At 35.3% G+C, this 24,568-nt stretch overlaps 5 protein-coding genes across 11 annotated transcripts in view; 2 read left to right on the top strand and 3 right to left on the bottom strand.

Annotated features, from left to right (window-relative positions):
* The window catches only part of LOC106880862 (uncharacterized), a 5,346-nt gene extending 5,282 nt beyond the window's left edge, over positions 1-64 (bottom strand). For both annotated transcript variants that reach the window (XM_014931011.2, XM_014931010.3), the window contains exon 1: positions 1-64. This exon is cut by the window's left edge. The gene's annotated coding sequence lies outside the window, so the exon portion shown is untranslated.
* Positions 65-2,245: 2,181 nt separating this feature from the next.
* LOC106880865 (uncharacterized) lies at positions 2,246-6,545 on the bottom strand. The gene is made up of 2 exons (XM_014931014.3): positions 6,414-6,545; positions 2,246-3,928 (listed from the first exon to the last, which is right to left on the bottom strand). Exon 2 carries the CDS (start codon positions 3,537-3,539, stop codon positions 2,553-2,555), a length of 987 nt encoding a protein of 328 aa, XP_014786500.1. The 5' UTR covers positions 3,540-3,928; positions 6,414-6,545; the 3' UTR covers positions 2,246-2,552.
* A 1,057-nt stretch (positions 6,546-7,602) lies between these two features.
* Positions 7,603-17,415, top strand: LOC149132930 (uncharacterized). Of its 6 annotated transcripts, none has more exons than XR_016244068.1 (3): positions 7,603-7,730; positions 9,871-11,633; positions 15,610-17,415. XR_016244068.1 is itself a non-coding variant. In XM_089361926.1 (3 exons), the coding sequence occupies exon 3, from the start codon at positions 10,221-10,223 to the stop codon at positions 11,190-11,192; it is 972 nt and encodes a 323-aa protein (XP_089218052.1). In that variant the 5' UTR covers positions 7,615-7,730; positions 8,123-8,874; positions 9,871-10,220; the 3' UTR covers positions 11,193-11,498. The 6 variants fall into 6 exon arrangements, 3 of the variants coding, with proteins under 3 accessions (XP_089218052.1, XP_089218053.1, XP_089218054.1); XM_089361926.1 differs by lacking the exon at positions 15,610-17,415 and adding an exon at positions 8,123-8,874 and having other exon boundaries at positions 7,615-7,730; positions 9,871-11,498; XR_016244069.1 differs by lacking the exon at positions 7,603-7,730 and adding an exon at positions 7,749-8,865.
* On the top strand, positions 15,982-17,415 carry LOC106884295 (uncharacterized). Its single transcript, XM_089361929.1, has one exon. It carries the CDS (start codon positions 15,982-15,984, stop codon positions 16,693-16,695), a length of 714 nt encoding a protein of 237 aa, XP_089218055.1. The 3' UTR covers positions 16,696-17,415.
* A 2,738-nt stretch (positions 17,416-20,153) lies between these two features.
* LOC106884291 (uncharacterized) lies at positions 20,154-24,093 on the bottom strand. The gene is made up of 2 exons (XM_089361921.1): positions 23,452-24,093; positions 20,154-22,275 (listed from the first exon to the last, which is right to left on the bottom strand). Exon 2 carries the CDS (start codon positions 21,929-21,931, stop codon positions 20,741-20,743), a length of 1,191 nt encoding a protein of 396 aa, XP_089218047.1. The 5' UTR covers positions 21,932-22,275; positions 23,452-24,093; the 3' UTR covers positions 20,154-20,740.
* Between the last annotated feature and the right edge of the window lie 475 nt (positions 24,094-24,568).

Below are 24,568 nucleotides of genomic sequence, written 5' to 3'. Positions count from 1 at the left end.
AATGGTCGTGGTTGGAAAGAACCAAGAAATACGTTAAAAATCAATTATGAAAAAATGTATGGACAAACGTTGAGCTTCATTGTTAACCACTGTTTCGTATAAAATTCGATAACGTTTCTTTTTCTAAGTAGCTGTTATGTAACGAATAAAAAAAAAAATTAAACGCAGTGTGACCAAGAAATGAAAAAATGATTGTAAGAATAATTAGTCATTGTTTCTCAAGACCAAACTACATAGCGGATGGAAGCCTCTACAGATAACCAGCTAGAAATAGCAGCCTAATTTCCTTTGGATTATATTGCTCAATCTCGAAATTGAGGACTATATTTAACAAAATGTACAATACCATTAAAGACTAAACGGTCATGTAGAAATATCTTGCATTACATGTCTGCTGAGCAGGACTGATATGGGGCTAATAAATAATTGTTTCTAATTCAGACATAAGGTCTGCAATTTTGATTGGAGAATCTCAACCGAAAGTGCTGACGTCAGTATTTGATTACCACATTAGTTTAGCAATCCCAGAGAAATTACAAGTAATTTTTGCCTTGTCAGTATGGAAAAACAGAGACCACGTTCCCCTATGGGATGAAGTTAAAATAATAGACAGAGAACACCCCTGGAAAATACGAAAACGAAAAGAGGCAGCACATATGCTAGGGCACAATAACCTCCTAAGTAGACCGAGTGCAGATATGAGTAGAATATGGGATCTGGTATTAATGAACGATACAAAAATATTAGCTCTATAAGAGCTGGGATTGCTAAAATAATGTGGTAATCAAATTCTGTGGAGGTCAACTTTGCCTTTCATCCTTTTGGTGGTTAGGAAGAGAAGTCAATAAAGTAAATACTTGTTGAGTACTGGGGGAGGGGAGGGGGGCAATGTAGCCAACTCATCCCTTACTCCAAAGCTGCTGGCCTGGAGCCAAAATTTGAAACTAATATTTATTATTTAGGAAGTGAGCTGACAGAATAATCACATGAGACAAAATGCTTAATGCTGTTTCTTCTTGCACATTATATTTGGAGTTCAAATCCTGCCATGGTTAACTTTGCCTTTCATTGCGTTATGAAAATAGAATACTCATCAAGTTCAGGCGTCGATGCAATCAACTCACTCCCTCTCCTAAAATTACTGGCCTTGTGCCAAAATTTGAAATCACTATTAATATTTTTATATTACAATTAAAGTGATTACACCAAATAGGAGGATGACAAATTGAAAGGCCTATGGATTTAATAAATTGCCATATTTTGTTTTATTCCTACCAAGTTCAACCCGAGATTTCATTTACTAGGAGTTAACAAACATAACAGTAATACGTTGTGGTTAATACATGCAATTTGCCACCACTTCATTCCACAAACATTTGTAATTTTACTCTACTGAAAATGTAAATTATATCCTTTGTTCTTAAAATACTTTAAAACTGAAATGACTTTTTATAATGGCTTTAGTCTCTACAAACTCCAATGCTAGAAACAAGGAAGTCTAAAGAAAAGGTCTAACCTTGCTTTAATATTTTTCCAAACTAAACTCTGCTCAAAAACATTTATTCCACCCTAACATGGTCAAATAATGAAATCCAAGCTTTTTGTTTACAGCTGTAATTGTTAAGATGTGCTCATTCTTACTGAAAGATGTTTTCACTGTGAGCAGATGAGAAATGCTGTTCATTCAAATCATTAATATTTCAAAGATTACTTTTCACACAATGCTAACAGCATTCCCCAAAACAACAAATAAGATTTCCAACAATTCAGTTATTCTGCTTCTGAATATTGCAACTACTTGTATAGAGGTTTTGTACTATCATGTTGTTTGTTCTTGATACAAATAGCAATTACATATGTAAGTTTCTATTTAAAATGTATTTAAAATGCTTGTAAAATGAGGATGTCACATTTTAAACATTATCTGAAAATGGGAACTATCTTGTCCTTAGACAGCCTCTAACTTGGCTCTCATCAACCTATATCAAATCTCCACTACAAAGCCACCAACATCACCATTTCATCTACAATATCATCCTATTATTTACATCTCATTCACATCAGATCATATCTTCTATCAAATAGTGTCAATAAATTAAATAGCTTTAAAGTAAAGAATCGGTGAAAATCAGTTTAGAAAATGTGCAGCTTTCATCATACATTGATCCAGTTAGCAAGTTATGTGCAGAATTTATAGCAGAGACTTGATTAGATGTTCCAAATATAAAACAAGAGAAGAAGAATATAAGAGAAAACCAACTTTATTTAGATTTCAAACTGTTATGAATATTCACAAAGATTGGTGCAGTCCGAACCCTGGAGGGAGTGAGAGGGGGTATGAGCAAGAGATGGTGGCAATGTACCACAGTATACTTTCAAGGTAAGATAGTAGAGGATTGCCCAAGGTGCACGAGTAGGGAGTTCATAAGAATGCAAAAAAGTAGGAAAGGTGGGGGGGGGGGGGGTGCAGTGACTGGTGAAATACGACAAATAACAATGTGATGTGTTTTCTCCCATGTAAGAGTACAAATGTGAATAGTTAAATTACCATGCTAAGAGAATGATTCACCAAAAACATTATGATGATAGAGTTTTTCTTCCATACCAATACATTTGTGCTTATTTAACCGACAATTGTAAGAGAATGATTTACCACAGCTAGCACAATGAAATGGTTTCTCCCCAGTGTGAGTCCGTTTGTGAATAGTTAACTCATTATTTCGACGGTATGACTTGCCGCAGATATCACAATGATGTGGTTTCTCTCCAGAATGAATGAGTTTGTGTGTTGTTAAGTCACCATTTCGAGAGAATGATTTACCACATACATCACAGTGATAGGGTTTTTCCCCTGTATGAATGTGTGTATGTCCCTTTAAATCTATGCTTCGAATGAATCCTTTTCCACAAACATCACAATGAAATCGTTTTTCTCCAGTGTGAATGCGTTTGTGTCCAGTCAATGAACTATTTTCATGGAAAGACTTGCCACAGAAATCACAGTGGAATGGTTTCTCACCTGTATGAATGTATTTGTGTACAGTTAACTCGTCATTTCGAGAGAATGATTTGTCACAGATATCACAGTGATATGGCTTTTCTCCTGTATGAATACGTTTGTGTTTAATTAGCTGATTACTTTGATTGAACGACTTACCACAGAAATCACAGTGATATGGTTTTTCTCCAGTATGAATGCGTTTGTGATCAGTTAAGTTAGTACTTTTAGCAAACGATTTACAGCACATGTCACACTGATATGGTTTCTCTCCTGTGTGAATGCGTATGTGTGTAGTTAGAATATCTTTACGAGTGAATGATTGACCACAGATATCACAATGATATGGTTTCTCTCCTGTATGAAGACGTTTGTGAATAGTTAACTCACCATTTTGATTGAATGCTTTACCACAGATACCACACTGATATGGTTTCTCTCCTGTATGAATACGTACATGAGTAGTAAGATGACCTTTTGTAGTGAATGACTTTTTACAGATATCACATTCATATGAAGACTTTCTTAAATTTTTTGCCATCTCACCATAGTAAAAAAAAATCAATCTTTTGATTTATTTGACATTAATGTTCCTTCTCTCACCACAATATTCAAATGTGTTTCTTGTTTCTCTTTCTATAATTTATTTCTAACAAGTATTCCTTCTGCTATATGTCCATCAACTATGATCCAAGCTAAAGTCCTATAAAAATATATCTAAGTCTATACAAAATGCAAAGTATTTTGTTCTCATTCCAGACAGTGACATACACTAATGTTGCTGATAAACATTTCACCAGAATTCATCAAATTTAAAAAAAAAACATTGTTACAGTTGTTTTGAATAACATTTTTAGTCTCTAAATAACGATAAATATTGATGATGCTTCTGATGTAAATAAATTTCTCCTGCAAGTTTCAGCCAGTATCCTGAAATGATACAGAAACACTACACATTACAGAGGATACTTAAAAAGGATAGTGTCTTTAGAGGAAATTATAATTTATCAATAGAAAAATGTAGTACAGAATACACATTAACCCAAACAATTAGAGTAGAGAAATATGTCTCATCACCTTAATGTCACATGTTAGCTGTAAGCAACTGCCACCATTGTGCAAGCAGGGTTATTTGATTCCAGTCATCCTTGAACACATGTCTAGCCATGAGAAAATATTATAGGACAACAGCTGATAACAAAAGGATATGAATTAAACACTCACGAAAAGTGTTTCTTATCCATATAGCCAATCAACTGCACCCCTGCAAAACAATGAAACTCCAGCATGTCCACCCAGGATGTATATTTATTGATGAATGAACAGTATATGAGAACTTACCAAGTCATGGATTCTTGTACTTCACTATAAACCATTTCATGTCATTTGTAATTGAAACCACAGGTGTCCACACAAATCACATGGAAGGAATATGGGTTCAAACCAAATACAGATACAATCATATTTACAGTACCTCCTCAGGCTTGTTCCCTACATATTTAACTGAATTCATGCAGCAGAGGAGGTACTCCAATATAGTTTGAACATTTACTTGCTCAAATAACTGAGCAGTATAGATTTTGAGGATCTAGTTAAATTGATTCACAGAATCTGCATTTTTTAAACAGAAGTAAAAAATCTGAAAATTGGTTATATTGATGTAGTTTTCCACTCTTATTGCAGTGAATCCATGATCTTGTGGAGAAAAAATTTGAAGAAAACGTTACAGATGTTTAAAATTCGAAAAAACTTTGAGTGCAATAAAAGAAAGGTTTAGCTGTCATACAGACAATGATAAACATAACAATACTGACAACAACAAAAATGCAGCAAGGACTATTCACCAAGAACTGTTCTGGGTGGGAAGATCAAATTCAAATGCATGCACACATAAGACTACTAACGATTTAAGCTAAGAACATACGACTGGAAACCTTTCGGTACGATGAAAGAGGAGGTTGAAATTTTATTTTTCAATGTATATAGCAAGTGTTTTGGAATATCAAATACAAAGAAATGACGTGAAAAAAAAAAAAAGACATTGGCCGACTTTCGGAAACGCTGTCTCCAAATAATTTGGAATTTCTGTTTTAGTTTGGATAGTTCCAAACTTCTTGGTTCACACCACACCTTTGAAACACTGGTGGAGCCTTTTAATAAAAAGGTTTTAATCTGTGGGCTTTTTTAAAACTTTTGCCCTCCTCCTTTTTCTGTACTTGTGGAATAGCAGCCACCACTAAAATTAGTTTTCTTTTTCGTTTATTTTTTGTCATTTCTACATTCTGAAACACTTGTAATAGTCCTTTCCCTTTTTTAATTCTCCTTCCACTCCCCACACACACCGTCATAACGTTCAAGAATAAAGATTTCTTTTCACATACTTTTGCCAGGTTATAAAAAGTTTTGTCTGTACGGCATGTTAACAGCTGATTTGCACTGACAAAATTACAAACAAAATCATTTTTTTTTTTTTTCAGTTCGAAACTTTTATTGAAATATAACACGTATGTATATGATACATATATAATACAAAACCACAGTAGAAATACAAATCCAAATCGAGAGAAAAAAATGGAAAAAGAGCAAGAAAAACAAAACAAAACAGACTATTCCATTTTTTCAACTCCCACACAAGACTAATACAAAGAAATATACTGTTTTACTTCGGACAAAGAGCGGCTGCTACTAACTGTTGCTATGAAAGAGAGAGGAGGAATTTTTTTGGTTCCATTAAACTTTTGTTCGATTAAAAAGATACACTTTTCTACATTTTAAACGAATAAATTTCATTTTATGGATACTTTTTTTTCTCTCTAATTTCGTTTTTCACACATCATCAAATTGTGGCATTTAAAAAATTTTTTTTATTGTACTATGCAGGAGGGAGTAGGTTAATAATTTCTTTATAAAGTGCGAATTATAAAGGTTTCAGAACACGAAATATAACAAAATTATATAAAATATTGCAAAAGAAAAAAAAAACACATATAAAATTTAAGTGGTGGTTACTGTTTGAAAGGCAAATGCGTAAACGTTAAATATATATTTAAAAAAATTTTTCTTTATTGTTATTAAATAATACAAAAAAAATATCTGGAAAAATCCGACCAAAAAAGCGAAATTACAAATTATTTGGGACAGCCAAACCGAAAGTTTCAAAACAGCAATCAGCATTTCCTGGGGAAGGAAAAAGGCTCACGAATTGGGGAGAGGGTTAAAATATAAAATATTTAAATTTTAAGAAAACAAATCCTTTCTGAATCGTAACTTCTGTTGTATGAAGCATTAAAAAAAATGAAAGAGGGGGAAATAAACTCGCCAATTCTTTGACATTTTCATCTCCTACACCACCATCAGACAATGAGTTATTCCGAAACTCTGACTTCGAAATAATTTAAATACTATAAATACTTACTTCTTTTTCCTTTATATTTCGCTGGTTGAGTCGATCAACTTGAAAGTTCTTTACTAGAAGTGGTCGTGGTTGGAAATAACCAAGAAATACGTTTATAATCGAAAATATAAAAGAATATATAGACACAATTTAAGATTTATTGTTGACCATAGTTTCGTAGGAATTCGAGAACAGCTCGATTCCAAATTGGCGCTGAGTAACGGACGGAAAAAAATTAATGCAGCATAGCTAAGAGGCAGGAAAGAAAAGTTCGCGGTAGATGGTGTCTGTTATCGTAACATCGAAATGCGAAGGAGACATGTTCGACACTTCTGCCTTTGAGGGAAATTAGGCTGCTATTTCAAGCAGGTCGTCCACGTCTTATCAGCTGAATAGTTGTTTTGTATTTCTGGCTATGATGTGTTATTTAACCACAATCGACCGTCAGTGGGACACACCACATCTTTGGTTTTGTTGTCATCCATTCATGGCATAAAGCTGACAGGTGGCTAAATTTCTAGAAAAATGTTTTAGATAATTAGAAAGAAAATGTTTCGTGAAGGGCACAAGTCATAAAATAATGTAATACTCATATCAGTTGTGGTCTATGTATGTTGGGAAAGGAGATATAATGACTGCCGACATATAAGCAATTTTTGGTAAGTTTGTATAAACAGACTGATATTTTGGTCTGTTTATTTGTTTTGGCATGGTTTTTACAGCTAGATGCCCTTCCAAATGCCAACCACTTTACAGAGTGGAGTGGATGCATTTCAAGTGGCACCTGCACTGACAGGGCCACCAAGTAACTTGCAAGAGAAATTTTATTTGAGAGGGGAGGGTATATTGGAGGAGGTGATCTTATATCAGATGATGAAAGGAGGCAGAAATAGGTGTCTTGCTGTAGAGGAAGTACATGGTTACCTGGTCAAAGGGAGAGTGATTAAGAATGAGGACGGAAACGGATGTGCTGTTGTGAAGGGCACACGTGGTTGCCCAGCCTGAGGGAGGAGAAGGAGAGAGACAGTGACGAAGTGCCAGGGCATACTCACAAAAGCGGGGATCGGAATACAAATGGGATGGTCAAGTAAAAGAGCGAGATAGTGACGAAGTGCCAGGGCATACCCTTGAGGTACGGAGGTCATAATATAAATGGTAGGACATTGCTAAAGGGGTGTGAGTAGGGAGTGAAGGAGTGGAAAACCTGAGTATATAGAGGAGTGGGGGGGGCTAGTGGATAGCAATGATACAAGTGAAGAGGTCCGTGAGGACAGGATTGGAGAGTGAAAGAGAAGCGGCGAGGAAGAGAAGAGATGTAGCTTGGTTTGTTGGGGCAAGGTAAGTGAAAAGTCTTCTTGTTACGTGTAGGTGGAACAGCGCAACACAGACTTTTTACAGATATCACAATATTTAAATGATTTCCCTATCTTTTAAATTTCTTATAGTATTCATTTTTCTGTGATTTTTTCTTCTCTGACTACAATTTGTAGATATTTTCCTTGTCTTTGATTTTACATTTTATTCGGACCCAATACTTCTACGTCTATATTTCTACTGGAGTCTTTATCAGAGTCTTAAGATGCTGCTACAAACTCCTCAGAAAATTCATTCAAAGTTTAATCAAGTTGCAAAATTATCTTGTAGACATTCAGGACAATGATTTAGAGAAATGTTGCTCTTATTTTTAGATCAGAGGAAATATTTACTCTTTACTCTTTTACTTGTTTCAGTCATTTGACTGTGGCCATGCTGGAGCACCGCCTTTAGTCGAGCAAATCGACCCCAGGACTTATTCTTTGTAAGCCTTTCACAGTAATTCTACAACAGATTTATATATACAGCGGGTACTTTTACTGGAGTTTATGTGTATCTCCGAGGGCCCCTCCAGCTCTTCATTTACTCACTCACTTCTGTTTACGAGGTAAAAAAAAAAAAGTCGATTGTGTGAGAGTTTGAGGTCAGATTCGTTGAAAAGACACAGAGAAACCAAGGTAAAAAGAAAAATTCTCCAAGGGATCCCCTTCCCGATACCCTACCCAACTCACCCTCGCTTCCGGGAAAGAAAGAAGTCGATTGTGAACATGTTCAGGGTCAGATTAGTTGAAAACACGAAAAATCAACTGAGACAAAAAAATGTTCTCACCGTTAATTACCGTTACGTGCTTTTTTTTTTATAAATTTACCAACTTTTTTATTTTTTTGTGGCGAGGTTGTAACTTTTATTAGAATATAACACGTATGTCTATAATATATATATATATAATACAAAACTACATTAAAAATAAAAATCCCAAACCGGGAGGAAAATGGTAAAAGAGGAATAAAAATAGAAAAAGAAGCAAAAGGAAAGAAAATCTCAATTCCACACCAACTTTTTATCCGGATCTTGTCACTTCCGCTCAGCATTTACCAAAACCATTTCCGGTGCACAACTTTCATTTTGTTAATTGAATTCTTCGAAGAAAATACGAAGGTAAAAGAAGTGAGTATTTATTAGTGTTGAAATTTATATAAAGCATATTTCAGGGCGGGATTTCGTAATAACCGTCATTTCTTCATGAGAAAGGTAAAGGACAAAGAATTGAGAAGGTATTTCCCCCCAACTTCATCATCTTAGTTTTTTATGATAATCCGCCAAAATTTCTACGTTCCGAGGGTAAGATGCAATTTAGCGACGCAAAAAAAAAGTGAAAGGAAATTGCTTTTCGAGTAACGACAGTGACAAACCCCAGTAAAACAAATCACAGGAAACATTTAATATCCAATGGATAGGCTTCCAGTGTAAGTTTAGGCTACATTTTAAATTGTGAACCATTCTTGAAATTTTGCCGGTTTGTAAACATTAACCTTTTTCGCCGATCCAACGATGAGCGCATCCACACACAGGCTGTGGATGCTCTTGTAATTTCCTTTGTATCAAATGTAGGAATACTACAAAAAAATGGAGTGACTCTGGGAATAGCTGCCACTAATGGAATGGAATTTCTTGAAGGGTTTTTAAAATTTTTTTTTCGGTATTTCGGTAATTCATAGAATCCCACATTGCAAAACACTTATAAATCGCTTTTCTAAAAGAAAAATTGTTTTACAAAATCTTTTTTTTTTTTTTTTTAATGTTTCTGCCCCTCTTTTCCTTCCTATTGAGCCTTCGGATTAACATAATTCTTGCTTTCTTTCCCGTTATTTTTCGTCATTCTAAAGCGGGTTCGCAACCATTTTTTCATCTATGGATTCCTTTAATTATTGTTTTATTCTGTGCTCAACCATTTTCACATGAATTTCATAAGCAGGCTGCTCTTTTGATCACCAACGGAGTGTCTGATTAATTGTTATAACAGAATGTAAATATATAGATACACTTCAGGAATTCAGTTGTTCTATTCAAGATTCATGTATACAATTTATCGATATTGAAACAAAATAAAAATTTCTGCTGTGTAAGTATTCTTTATATCTTACACTCTTTTCCTTATTTCAGGATCCTGGCTCAAACTGGTACAAAGTTGTTTTTTTTTTTTACATCAGAGGCATCATTAATAATTATCATCTTCTAAAGACAAAGGAAGATGTTATGCAGAACAATTGTAACCATGTTTATATAAAACTGATGAATTATGATGAAATGTTTTTGCTGAGTGAGACTTTTAGCAATATTTGTGTATGTCAATGTCTAGAATAAATGAGAGATAATTTTGCCTTGTAGATAAACGACTTTGCAGCATAGATCACAGTTGATGGACACATAACAGGTGTATTTGTTAGAAATATAAAAAGGAAAATAAACATATATACTTCAGTGAAAGAAGAAAAATTGTTTAAATGAGTTAAATGACTTATTCTTATTCTAAAGAAATGGCAAAAAAGTTGGCAAAGTCTTCATACGAGTGTGATACTTGTAAAAAGTCATTCACTACAAAAGGTTATCTTACTATTCACATTCGTATTCATACAGGAGAGAAACCATATCACTGTGATATCTGTGGTAGATCATTCTCTCGAAATAGTGAGTTAACTATTCATAAACGTCTTCATACAGGAGAGAAGCCATATCAGTGTGATATCTGTGGTCAGTCATTCGTTCGTAAAGATATTTTAACTAATCACATCCGCATTCACACAGGAGAGAAACCATATCAATGTGATATGTGCAGTAAATCATTCCCCAATAGTACTAACCTGACTGACCACAAACGCATTCATACTGGAGAAAAACCATTTCAATGTGACTTCTGTGGTAAGTCGTTCAATCAAAGCAATCAGCTAATTAAACACAAACGTATACATACAGGAGAAAAGCCCTATGACTGTAATATTTGTGACAAATCATTCTCTCGAAATGATGAACTAACTGTACACAAACACATTCATACAGGAGAGAAACCTTATCGGTGTGACATCTGTGGCAAAACATTCCATGAAAATAGTGCCTTGACAGGACACAAACGCATTCACACTGGAGAAAAGCCATTTCCTTGTGATATCTGTGGTAAAGCATTTGTTCAAAGTAGTATCTTAAAGGGACATAAACGCATTCATACTGGAGAAAAACCATACCATTGTGATATCTGTGGAAAATCATTCCCTCGAAGTAATTCTTTGACTGATCATAAACGTATTCATACTGGAGAAAAGCCATTTCATTGTGATATCTGTGGTAAAGCATTTATTCGGAGTTATGATTTAAAGGGACATAAACGTATTCATACTGGAGAAAAGCCATATCATTGTGATATCTGTGGTAAAGCATTCACTCAACGTACTGCAGTAACTGTACACAAACGTATTCATGCTAAAGAGTAATCATTTGTGATCATTGAAGTAGATTGTTGTCTTACAGTAATCTATTAACTAATGTATTCATATGGGAAAAGTCATGGCTATATTATTTTGCAAGTGTCATTGTGGTATTAAAATTTACATAATACAAAGTATGTGGAGTCATATTTTAATTATCATCATCATCAATATTCTTGTGTCCGTTGTCAATGTTTCTCAGACATTTCATCATTTTAACTGTAGATTTCAAATTCCAGAATTCTGACTGCACCAGCCTTAGTGAATATTCATAACAGTTTGGAATCTAAATAAAACTGGTCTACTCTTAAATTATTTTTCTCCTATTTTGTATTTGGAACATCTAACCAGGTCTTGTATTGATTTCAATTGAGATGTGATATAGTGAGTTGGTTGATGGGAGACAAGTCAGAAGCTGTCTAAAAACAATATATTTCCCATTCTCAGGTAACGTTACAATGTGATTTCATCATTATTGTACCCTTAACGTAATTCTCAGGGATATTCAGCGTGACACGGTGTGACAAGGCTGACCCTTTGAATTACTGGCACAATAGAAACAGGAAGAAAGAGTGAGAGAAAGTTGTGGTGGAAGAGTACAGCAGGGTTCGCCACCATCCCCTGCCGGAGCCTCGTGGAGCTTTAGGTATTTTCGCTCAATAAACACTCACAATGCCCGGTCTGGGAATCGAAACCGCGAGTCCGCTGCCCTAACCACTGGGCCATTGCACCTCCACTGCCATAATCACACAGAACAGAGCGTCAAATTTGTCAACACGTGCTTCATCATCATCATCATCATCATCGTTTAACGTCCGCTTTCCATGCTAGCATGGGTTGGACGATTTGACTGAGGACTGGTGAAACCGGATGGCAACACCAGGCTCCAGTCTGATTTGGCAGAGTTTCTACAGCTGGATGCCCTTCCTAACGCCAACCACTCAGAGAGTATAGTGGGTGCTTTTATGTGTCACCCGCACGAAAACGGCCACGCTCGAAATGGTGTCTTTTATGTGCCACCCGCACAAGCCAGTCCAGGGGCACTGGCAACGATCTCGCTCGAAAATCCTACAGGAGCCAGTCAGGCGGTACTGGCAACGGCCACGCTCAAAATGGTGCATCTCATGTGCCACCCGCACAAGAACCAGTCCAGGGGCACTGGCAACGATCTTACTTGGCTTGCCGGGTCTTCTCACGCACAGCCCATTTCCAAAGGTCTCGGTCCGTAGTCATCGCCTCGGTGAGGCCCAATGTACGAAGGTCTTGCCTCACCACCTCAGCCCAGGTCTTCCTGGGCCTACCTCTTCCACGGGTTCCCTCAACTGTTAGGGTGTGGCACTTTTTCACGCAGCTATCCTCCTCCATTCTCACCACATGTCCATACCAGCGCAATCGTCTCTCTTGCACGCCACAACTGATGCTTCTAATGTTCAGCTTTTCTCTCAAGATACTTACACTCTGACGGGTATTCACATTGACATTACACATCCAACGGAGCATACTGGCTTCATTCCTTGCGAGCTTACGTATGTCCTCAGCAGTTACAGCCCATGTTTCACTGCCATGTAGCATGGTTGTTCGTACGCATGCGTAAAAGACTTTTCAAAGACTGCTAGGATTCACGTGTTGCTAGCGTAACAGGCACTTTGAGAGGCAAAAGACTTCTCATATCTGCTTCTTTCTATCGAAACAGCTATGTATGTGTCTGTGGCTTACGATTGACTAAGATAATAGCTAGGAGTGGCTGTGTGGTAAGTAGCTTGCTTACCAACCACATAGTTCCGGGTTCAGTCCCACTGCGTGGCACATTGGGCAAGTGTCTTCTACTATAGCCTCAGGCCGACCAAAGCCTTGTGAATGGATTTGGTAGACGGAAACTGAAAGAAGCCCGTCGTATATATATATATGTGTGTGTCTGTGTTTGTCTCCCCCCCCCCTCCCCAATTTCGCTTGACAACCGATGCTGGTGTGTTTACATCCCCGTAACTTAGCGGTTCGGCAAAAGAGACTGATAGAATAAGTACTAGGCTTACAAAGAATGAGTCCTGGGTCGATTTTCTCGACAAAAGGTGGTGCTCCAGCATGGCCGCAATCAACTGACTGAAGCAAGTAAAAGAAAATTACTTTCACCTCGTTAATTAGCCTATAAAAGTGTATTATTACACTGAATATGAAATCAATTCGAACCGAAAATGGACGCTGACAACCAAAAAAGAAAATATCTCGTATATTTACTACATAGCTAACATATAGCAATGGTTTCTTCCATTGCGTTGATGAACCACTTTATATCATTAATAAAACTGTCGGTATTTTTGACGACACGGATATGCTAGTATTTATGATAATAAATGTTTATCCAGATTTTATTACTTCCGCCCAGCATCTACCATAACCATTTCCGGTGAGGGAGAACTTTCTCTCGTGTTAATTGAATTTATCAAAGAGATTCAAAGATAAAACGAGGAGTGAGTATTTATAGTGTTCAAATTTATATAAAAGAAAAGGACAAAGAATTGGGGAGGGGCGGTTCTCTTCCCTTCCCTCAATTTAATATTTTACGATAATCCGCCGAAATTTTGGATCAGAATCGTAATTTCCTTTGTCAAAATGAGCTTTCGGAATAGCTATCACCAATAAAATGGACTTTCTTGGAGGTTTATTTCTTCTTCTTTGGCATATTTCGGTATTTTATAGAATCGCATAATGCAAAACATGTAAATTGCTTTTTTTTTTTTTAAAGTCTCTTATGTATCTTCGCTTGTTTTTGAAATATCTCTCTCTTTCTTTCTCTCTTCCTCTCTTTTGTGCCTTCGGAATCGCTGTCACGATTCACATGAATTTTTTTTTTAAATAATTATTCTTCATTCTAGTATATTCCACATTCAGAATAATTTGTAATTCGCATTTAGAAAGCAAAAAACAAAAGCGCACTCCCCACTATTCATCCTGCTTTTCACGATTTCTTTTCGTTACTTTTTGTGAAACCCTTGTAATTTGCATTTAATAACCCGTGATTTTGACAAATCCTTTCTTCCCTTCGACCTGAAATTACCATTCCATTCTTGAAAAATTATTTCTTCGAAGTCGCATTTTTGAAAATATCTTTAGTTCCGACCACTACGAATGAATTTTTCTCTCGCACTTTCGCCATTAGATTTTTGTTTCATTTATTGGACTTCAGGCGATGCTGTGGAACTGAACCCATGACCATTTGTTTGGGAAGTTTTCCTCTCAACCTTTTCCCAATTCTACAGAAAAAGTAAATGTTATTAAATTGTGTAAGGTCACCATTAATGATAAAACCGAAACCATATTTACTACGTTTTTTTGTTTTTTTAAAACCTGGTATTTAATCGGTTTCTTTAGGCGAACTCACCAAGTTACGGAGACATAAACAAACCAACATTGGCTGTCAAACACACTCACATGTACATTTATATTTATGAATTTTCTGAAACTCCTCTCCCTACCCTCGGGAAAATTTGTGACAGAATTCTGATTTAAGCACCCATGTAACCTCTCACAACTTCTTTATTTTGGGAAATTTTCAGAAAATATTTGCGAATTTCTGTTCTACACTCAGGTATTCGTATGATTATGCAAAAAAAAAAAAAGCAAAATGTGTGACTAATTTAAGAGCGATTTAGCTGTTATTTTTAGCATATCTCACAGTCACCTGATACCTTCCTCGTTTCTTTGTTACTGAGACATGTATTAATGTTCCTCGATATCTACCCCCTCCCCACGCACCCGAATACATTTAATGTGGTTAGGGCAGTAGACTCATGGTTTTGATTCCCAGACTGGACGTTGTGTTTATTGAGCGAAAACACCTACAGCTCTACGAGGCTCCAGCAAGAGGAGGGGGGTGAACCCTGCTGTACTCTTTCACTACAACTTTCTCTCACTCTTTCTTCCTGTTTCTGTTGTACCTGTTTTTCAGAGGGGCCAGCCTTGTCACACTGTGTCACGCTGAATATCTCCGAGAACTACGTTAAGGGTTCACATATCTGTGGAGTGCTCAGCCACTTGCACGTTAATTTCACAAGCAGGCTGTTCTGTTGATTGGATCAACTGGAACCCTCGTCGTCGTAACTGACGGAGCGCCATGAGAGATTGAAACTTCTTTATGCAACAATTAAGGGAATGGCACTTGTTTATGCAGTTATGTCTGCTTTTATGTCAAGTTACAAAAACAATTTAGCCTAAACTGCAGGATTGCTCAATACATTTTTGTAGAGATTTATTATACTTTGATAATATAAATATACACGTTAAAATGTTCAAATACACTGAATAAATCCAGATAAAGGTTTACTTTTACAATTTCTCAGTATAGAAAATTAATTAAATTTCTGCTGTGGATTCTACTCTGTTTAAATATCCTCTCTGTCTTATAATGTTTTCTTTATTATTTCAGAATACTATGTGACACTGGTATAGAAAATCATTTTTTTACATCAGAAGCATCATCAATATTTATCATCTTTTAGAGACAAAGGGAAAATGTTATATGGAACAAATACGACCATGTTTATCTAAAATCTGGTGAATTATGGTGAAAGGTTTCGTCTGAGTGAGATTATTAGCAACACTTTTATAATCCATGTCTGGAAATACAAAATAATTTTGCATTCTAAATGGACTTAGCTACATTTATAAAGGACTTTGCAGTACAGTTGATGGACATATAGTTGAAGGAATATTTGTTTGAAATAAATTATAGAAAAGAAAACAACAAGCATATTCATATATTGTGAGTTGAAATACTGATAGATTTCATTGTTAAGAAATGGCAAAAAACTTAGCAAAGTCTTCATATGAATGTGATATCTGTGAAAAGTCATTTGCTTCAAAAGCGAATCTTGTTCATCATATACGTATTCATACAGGAGACAAACGATATCACTGTGATATTTGTGGTAGACCATTCTATCGAAGTGGTGAATTAGCTATTCATAAGCGTGTTCATACAGGAGAGAAGCCATATCAGTGTGATATCTGTGGTCAATCATTCGCCCGTAAAGATATTCTAACTACACACAGACGTATTCACACAGGAGAGAAACCATATCAATGTGATATGTGCAGTAAATCATTCTCCAGAAGTACTAACTTAACTGATCACAAACGCATTCATACTGGAGAGAAACCGTATCAATGTAATTTTTGTGGAAGATCATTTAACCAAAGTAATCAGCTAATTAAACACAAACGTATTCATACTGGAGAAAAGCCCTATCACTGTGATATCTGTGACAAATCATTCTCCCGAAATGATGAGCTGACCATACACAAGCATATTCACACAGGAGAGAAACCATATCAATGTGATATCTGTGGAAAATCATTCCTTCAAAATAGTTCATTGACTGGACACAAACGTATTCATACTGGAGAAAAACGATTTCATTGTGATAACTGTGGTAAAGCATTTGTTCGAAGTAGTGCCTTAAAAGGACATAGATGCATTCAGACTGTAGAAAAAAAAAACATATCCTTGTGAAATCTGTGGTAAAGCATTCTCTCAAAGTAATGCCTCCGCTGTACACAAATGTATTCATACTGAAGAAAAACCATTTCATTGTTCATATCTACGGTACAGCATTCATTCAAAATATATATTTGAAGAAGCATAAACATTTACTGAAGAAAAACCATATTGTGATAGATGTGAGAACTCATTTTCATACAGTAAGCTATTAACTAAGCACAAAAGTATTCATACAGGAGCACAACTCTATCACTGAAATATCTGTGATAAATCATTCTTTCAGCATGATGATTTAAAACTAACCACATATGTATTTTTACATACGATGAACCACATGGAAGATGTTTGTGGTTATCATTCTCACTAAAAGCTTATATTTTTTACATGTATATTAAGTATATTCTTCTATTTATTCCATCAAGGGACTAATTCAGTTATTGGTAATATATATGATTTTATCTATGGTATGGTTCCTTCATGACTATGGAAAAATTTAATGTTCATTTGCAAGTGTCATTGTAGTATTAAACTTTACATAAAAGCAAAATTGTTGGAGAAATCTTTGAATTATTATCATCAATGCTTTTATGTCCATTGTCAGTGTTGGACCATATTATCTCAAGCATTTTGTCATTTCAACTGTAAATCTCAAATTCCAAAGGTTTGACTGCACCAATCTTTGTGTATATTTATAATAATTTGAAATATAAATAAAACTGATTTACTCTTAAATTATTCTTCTTTTATTTTATATTTGGAACATCTAACCAAGTCTTCATATTCAACTATAAATCATGCAAAATCTCAAAATAATTAGCACTATATATATATATATATATATGTCTGTACAAGAAGCTTTTACATTTCAAGACAAATACTGCAGTTTTGTGCCTGTTGATAGTATATCCACATCAAGTATGAGGTACAAGATGCCATTCTTATATGTGTGTGTGTGTGTGTGTGTATATATATATATATATATATATATATATATATATGTATCTAGTCAGTTCATATTCTAGCAACTACACTTTCAGAGCATCCTCTACCAGTGCTAATTCAGTCACCTAGGTAACAAAAACTCTCTACTACCTGTAAGGATTCACCTGAACATTTGAGGAAATCTATTTCCTATATGTTCTTAGTGTTTACAGTTCCTGCACATCTACCACACACAAAGACTACTTTCTCTGTTAACCTTCCTGGGATTCCACTGCACCTTTTGTGACTATAGCTTACAATGAGCATTAGTGTATGGAATTTCTACCTGCACCATTTTCCACATTTTCAGCAAGGCCGTTTCCCTGAAGGAGTTAGTAATTTGTCTGCTTCCCTGCTTACTAGAACTTTGGGCTTTGCACAGTTAAGGCCCTTTGATTGCAGGTTTTACTTCCATGCCTGAAATTTCTTCCGTAATTCTAGTGTAGATATAGTTATATGAACAAGATCATCAGCATAGACGAGATTCCACAGGCTTAAACTTCTCTGTTGTCATCTGGAGAATTATGATAAATAAGAAGGGGCTGAGAACCAAGCCATAGGGGACTCCTACCTGCACACTAGATTCATTGTTGATGTTCACCTTACTGACAGTACCCTTGTTTGTAAGGCGAAGGTCAGCAATGAGAATGGCAATGGTTGGGATGGCTTTTACCAGCCATTCATTTCTCTTTGATTCTACAGCATCCATTAAATGAGAAAGTAAGGGATCCAGTCAAAGGCTTTCTCCATATCAACAAGTACCTAGTTTGGTGGTTTATTTTTGGCCAAATGCTTCTCCTGCAGTTACCTTACTAAAAAGAGGGCATCAGTAATGCTTCTCCCTGGCTCAAAACCAAACTGCATCTCATCTAGGTTAATTCCCTTCATAATTAGTTCAGCTATAAACCCTTTTGGTAATTTTTGTGACTTCCTACAGCAATTTGATACCTCTGTAATTACTTTTGACTAAAACATCATCTTTGTAACAGTTGACTATAAGGCTGCTAATCTACTCATTGGGTGTGGCCCTTTCTAGACAACTTAATATACTGGTGACTAGGCTATGCTCCACTCCACCAGATATTTTAAATGCATCAGCAGTAATTTCTGGAAGATGAGGACCTTTCTCTGTCTTCATAACCTTAATTTGCTTTATCTATCGTACTTGATGTCAATTCAGATAGCTGGCCTCTCAGTGGTGTTCACAACAGGAAAACTCTCCTTCCATGCATATGTACATACACACACACACACACACACACACACATATATATATATATATAAGTTAAAAAAAACAATAAAGTGAGGACGTGATATGGATAGTGTTATTGGACGCTCAGGAAAGGAAAGAGTGTATGACGTTGCGGGCGTAGCCCTTCGTCGGAAAGATGGAAAGTTCGGAGAATGGAAGAACGGAGAAAGAGGAAAATGGTACCGATGCCCACGAGGTTACATTGTGAATATATATACATACATTATATGCACCCTTTCTAAAGCTAAACAGTCTGCAGCTTTAGGAAGACCATCCAGCCATAGAAACCAAAGCTGACATTGGAACTTGAGGTGGTTTTATAGCTTGCCAGATTCGGCCAAACTGTCCAACCTGTTCCAGCCTGGAAAATCTTAAAGAATGAAGATGATGATGATGATGAATATAACAAGAACAGATTGTAGCAATTAGGAGGATGACAAATTGAAAGGAGGAGCAGTGTTGTGGATTTCTGTATTACACTTTGTCTAACATTTTGTTTGATTCGTGTTAAGTTCAACCAGTGATTTCATTTAGTAGAGGTTAATAAATAGCACAAACACATTGTGGTTAATACATGCTTGCTACTCTCCACCAACTCACTTCTTAAATATTTGTAATTTCACTGTTGAAAATCCAAATCCTGTCCATTTTTCTGAAGTCTTTAAATAATGCTTTCCTCGTCTCCATCAATTCCGTTGCCAACAACAAGCAGGTTTGTAAGAAACATCTGACCTTTACTTTTTCCCTAACATGATTAAATAATGAAATCCAGGTTCTTTGTTTACAGCATAAATATTAGAAAGTTCAAACTCATATTAAAAAATGCTTTTACTGTGAGTGAATGAGAAATGCTGTCTGTACAAAACATCAATGTTTTGATGTTTTAACAGCATTCCCCAAAACAACAAATAAGATTTCCAGCAATTCAGTTATTCTGCTTCTGAATATTGCAATGACTCATATAGAGGTTTTGTATTATCATGTTTGTTCTTGATACAATTAGCAATCTTAAATGGGTGTTGCTATACTACAATATTTTAATTAGGAAATATCTTTACATTTCATCTACAATATCATCCTATTATTTATATCTCATTCACTTCCTCATAACATCAGATCAGATCTTCTATCAAATTGTGTCAATATATTAAATAGCTTTAAAGTGAACAATCGGTGAAAATCAGTTTAGAAAATGTGCAAACAAGATTTGGTTATTAAAAAAGTAGAAAACGAATAATTTCATAGTAAGCCAGTTTTATTTAGAGTTTAAATTAATATAAAAAATATGAAGAGACTGTTGCAATTAGAACTCTGGAATTTACACTTGAAATGACAAAATGCTTGAGATGACAATCTTTATAATCATCAGACAATAATGATGATGATGATGATGTGGTCCAACACATTCCAGCATTAACAATGGACATAAAAAAAAACATTGATGATATTAATTCAAAAAATGTTTCCACCAATTTTGTTTTTATGTAAAGTTTAATACAGCAATGACAACTTAACATTAATTTTCACCATAAACTCATGAAGGAACCATGTCATAGATGAAATTAAAGACATTACCAACAAAAGAATTGGTCTCTTGATAAAATACAATAATGATAAAACAAGAATCAACATAATATACCTGAAAGAATATACACAACATACAGAAAAAGTGTACCCACAATCCAGATGTATAAGTACATCACATACTTCTATCCTATTAAAGTATGGTGAAAGACTATATTTTATGATTTGTTTATTCCTTCTTATTTAGTATCATACATGGTTATGAATAGGATATATTTAAGAGATTTTTCAGTCTTTCTCTCATGGAAGAATACAGACATGAACAGCTAAATCATGTTGAGAGAATGACTTACTACAGAGATCACATTGGTATGATTTTTCTCCCATATGAATACACTTGTGCTTAGTTAATAGGTTACTGTATGAGAATGATTTACCACAGATATCACAATGATATGGCCTCTCTCTGGTATGAACACGTTTATGTACAGTTACAGCAGTACGTTGAGAGAATGATTTACCACAGATATCACAATGATATGGCTTTTCTCCAGTATGAATACGTTTATGTCCCTTTAAATCGTTACTCCGAATAAATGCTTTACCACAGATATCACAATGAAATGGCTTTTCTCCAGTGTGAATACGTTTATGATCAGTCAAAGAATTACTTCGAGGGAATGATTTACCACAGATATCACAGTGATATGGCTTTTCTCTAGTATGAATTCTTTTGTGTACAGTTACAGCAGGACTTTGAGAAAATGCCTTACCACAAATATCACAATGATATGGTTTTTCTCCTGTATGAATACGTTTATGTCCCTTTAAATCACTACTTTGAACAAATGCTTTGCCACAAATATCACAAGGGAATGGTTTCTCTCCAGTATGAATACGTTTGTGTCCAGTCAAGGCACTATTTTGAGGGAATGATTTACCACAGATGTCACACCGATAAGGTTTCTCTCCTGTATGAATGTGTTTGTGTGTAGTTAACTCATCATTTCGAGAGAATGATTTGTCACAGACATCACAGTGATATGGTTTTTCTCCAGTATGAATACGTTTGTGCTTAATTAACTGGTTATTTTGATTGAATGATTTGCCACAGAAATCACAATGATATGGTCTTTCTCCAGTATGAATGCGTTTGTGATCAGTTAAGTTAGTACTTTTAGAGAATGATTTACTGCACATATCACATTGATATGGTTTCTCTCCTGTATGAATACGTCTGTGTGTAGTTAAAATATCTTTACGAGTAAATGATTGACCACAGATATCACACTGATATGGTTTCTCTCCTGTATGAACACGTTTATGAATAGTCAATTCGTCTTTTCTTGAGAACGTTTTACCACAGATATCACAGTGATATGGTTTCTCTCCTGTATGAATACGTATATGTGTAGTTAGATTACCTTTTGAAGTGAATGACTTTTTACAGATATCACATTCATATGAAGACTTTGCCAAGCTTTTTGCCATCTTTTTAGAACAAAAAATAACAGTTGAATAATAATTTTTCTTCTCTCACCACAATATATATGTTTGCTGCTTTCCTTTCTATAATTTATTTCTAACAAATTTTTTTCAGTGATGTGCCCATCATCTGAATGGAAAGTGCTTTATAAATTTATCCGAATATACTTACAATGCAGAATTGCATTGTACTCACTCCAGAGAAATCTTTCAATATAATTCATTAAATTTATATGAAAATGGTTATATTTGTTCAGTATAACATCTTTTGTCTTTAAAAGATGGTAAATATTGATGATGCTTCTATTGTATAATAAACAAAAATGTTTCTGCCAGTTTCAGCTCTGATTCTGAAAGAATAAGGAAAACGGTATAAGATTTCAAGAATGCATAAACAGCATAAATTTCATTTCATTACTATATCTATAAATTGTAGAAGTGAAACCTTGACCAGAACAACTGAATTCCTCCAGTGTATCTCTATAATTTTACATATAGAACAGAGCAGAGAAATAAATATATTTTAACAATACATCATCTCCGAAAAGGATAACTGTCTGCTTGCCTAGCAAGAGTCACTGCGATGCAAGAAGTGTCATTTGCTTCCAGTCTTCTGACCAGTAAAGGGACAGTATTACCTTACTTGGAAACAGGTGAAGGTTGCAGACAATAGAGAATCTGCCTCAGGACATTGAGACGGAAAAAAAAAACGATGCCTGGCACCTTGGACAGGAGTCTTCGACGATGATCCACGGCAGACAAATGCTTTACGAAAGGATTCGAGAGACGAAAACTCAAAGAAGCTGGTCGTGTATGTGTGTGTGTGTGTGTGTCACCGTAACATAGCGGTTGGGCAAAAAGTAACCGACATAATAAGTACCAGGCATTAAAAAATAAGTACTCGGATCGAATTGTTCGATTAAACCTTTGAAGGTGATGCCCCAGCCTGGCCGCAGTCTAATGACTAAATCAAGTAAAAGATAAAGATCGTGAAAGGTGCGATGAAGAGTGAGGTGCAGTTGGTTGTTTTTGTCATTTTATTTTATTATATTTCTAATGTGAATTGTAAACATTTCAAAACAGACGGAAAATTGGAAAGAAAAAAAAAGCTCATGTGAATCGTGGCAGCTATTCCGAAGGAGTAATTGAGAAGGAGAGAGAGAATGAGACATTTCAAAAAAGCAAAGATACTGAATGTTTTCCTTTTTGTTTTTTTAAGAAGGCGATTAATATCTGTTTTGCGAAGTGAGATTCTATAAAATGGTGAAATGTCTGAGAAATTCCATTTTATTACTGAGAGCTAATTCGAAACCCACCCCACTTTTTCGTAGTATTTCTGTTTGATACAAAGAAAATTACGATTCTGATAGAAATTTTGGCGGACAATCGTAATATATTAAATTCATGAAGGGGAAGAGAAACCTTCCCAATTTTTCGCTCTTTTCATTTCCCAAGGAGAAACGACGGATATTCCGAAGATCCGTCTTGAAAATATCAATATCGATTTAAACACTATAAATACTTACTTTTCCTTTTACCTTTCTATTTTCTTTGATAAATTCGATTAACATGCGACAAAGTTCTTCGCCGGAAATGATTATGGTAAATGCTAGGCGGAAGTAACAGAATCCGGATAAACATTTATTATAATAAATAGAAAACCAAAATATGGATTCGTTTAGAGCAGCGCTTCTTAAACTTTTTTCATTCGTGGCCCCATATTCCGTCACGAGATTTTTCGCGACTCCGGGTATTGAATATGAAATAAATACATAAATCATTTACTTTTTTTTTTTTTTGCTGAATAATAAACATATTTAAAAAAAAGTAGTTATATTATTTCTCAAAATAAAAAGTAGTTTTAGGATTTATTTCAAGTACAAAAGTAAACCAAAGTAAAAATTAATGTGACCCAATGTGCTTGTTTTGTTGTTGCATAACAAATTTAAACTTTGGTGTAACATTCGTCACTGCTGGACGTAAAGCATTATTCTACCGTTTTCAGCGTTGAACGATTAAAGCTGAAAAAGTCGTTTCACATTGGTATGTGGTGCTAAATGACAAAAGAACAAGTAATGCCATTTCAGAAATAACATATCAACAGAACTTATAACAGAACAGTGCTTGAATTAATTTTCGCGACCCCAACATTTAGCTTCGTAGTTTAGGAAACGCTGACTGAGGGAATTACAATTACTCATAGTTTCGTAGTTATTCAGTTATCAACTATGGATTGAACAGTGCTGAATATGCAGGGCTGCTCAGTAATGGAGCTGTGAGTTCGATTCCCGGACCGGGTTGTGTGTTGTGTTCTTGAGCAAGACACATGATTTTACGTTGCTTCAGTTCATTCAGCTGTAAAAATTAGTTGCGACGTCACTGGTACCAAGCTTTTGCCATTCCCTTGGATGAGAGTGTAGGCTGGTTTTCTAAGGTGACTTGGTCGTCCATAAACAACCTTGCCCAGACTTGTGGCCTCGGAGAGGAGCAACCCCATGATCATTCATGACAAGAAGGGGTCTTTACCCTACCCTTTACTCTTTTTTATATTTCTTACATATAATAATAAACATATTTAGTATAATTGTGCATTCAGACGTACGATGAATTCGTACTCTCGTTATGAATGAAAAGAAAAGCAAT

Source organism: Octopus bimaculoides, chromosome 13, assembly GCF_046866305.1.
Source record: "Octopus bimaculoides isolate indiv1 chromosome 13, ASM4686630v1, whole genome shotgun sequence".
In the NCBI taxonomy this organism is placed as follows: domain Eukaryota; kingdom Metazoa; phylum Mollusca; class Cephalopoda; order Octopoda; family Octopodidae; genus Octopus; species Octopus bimaculoides.
The sequence above is the reverse complement of the archived record's forward strand: the minus strand, read 5'-3'. Positions and strand labels throughout refer to the sequence as shown.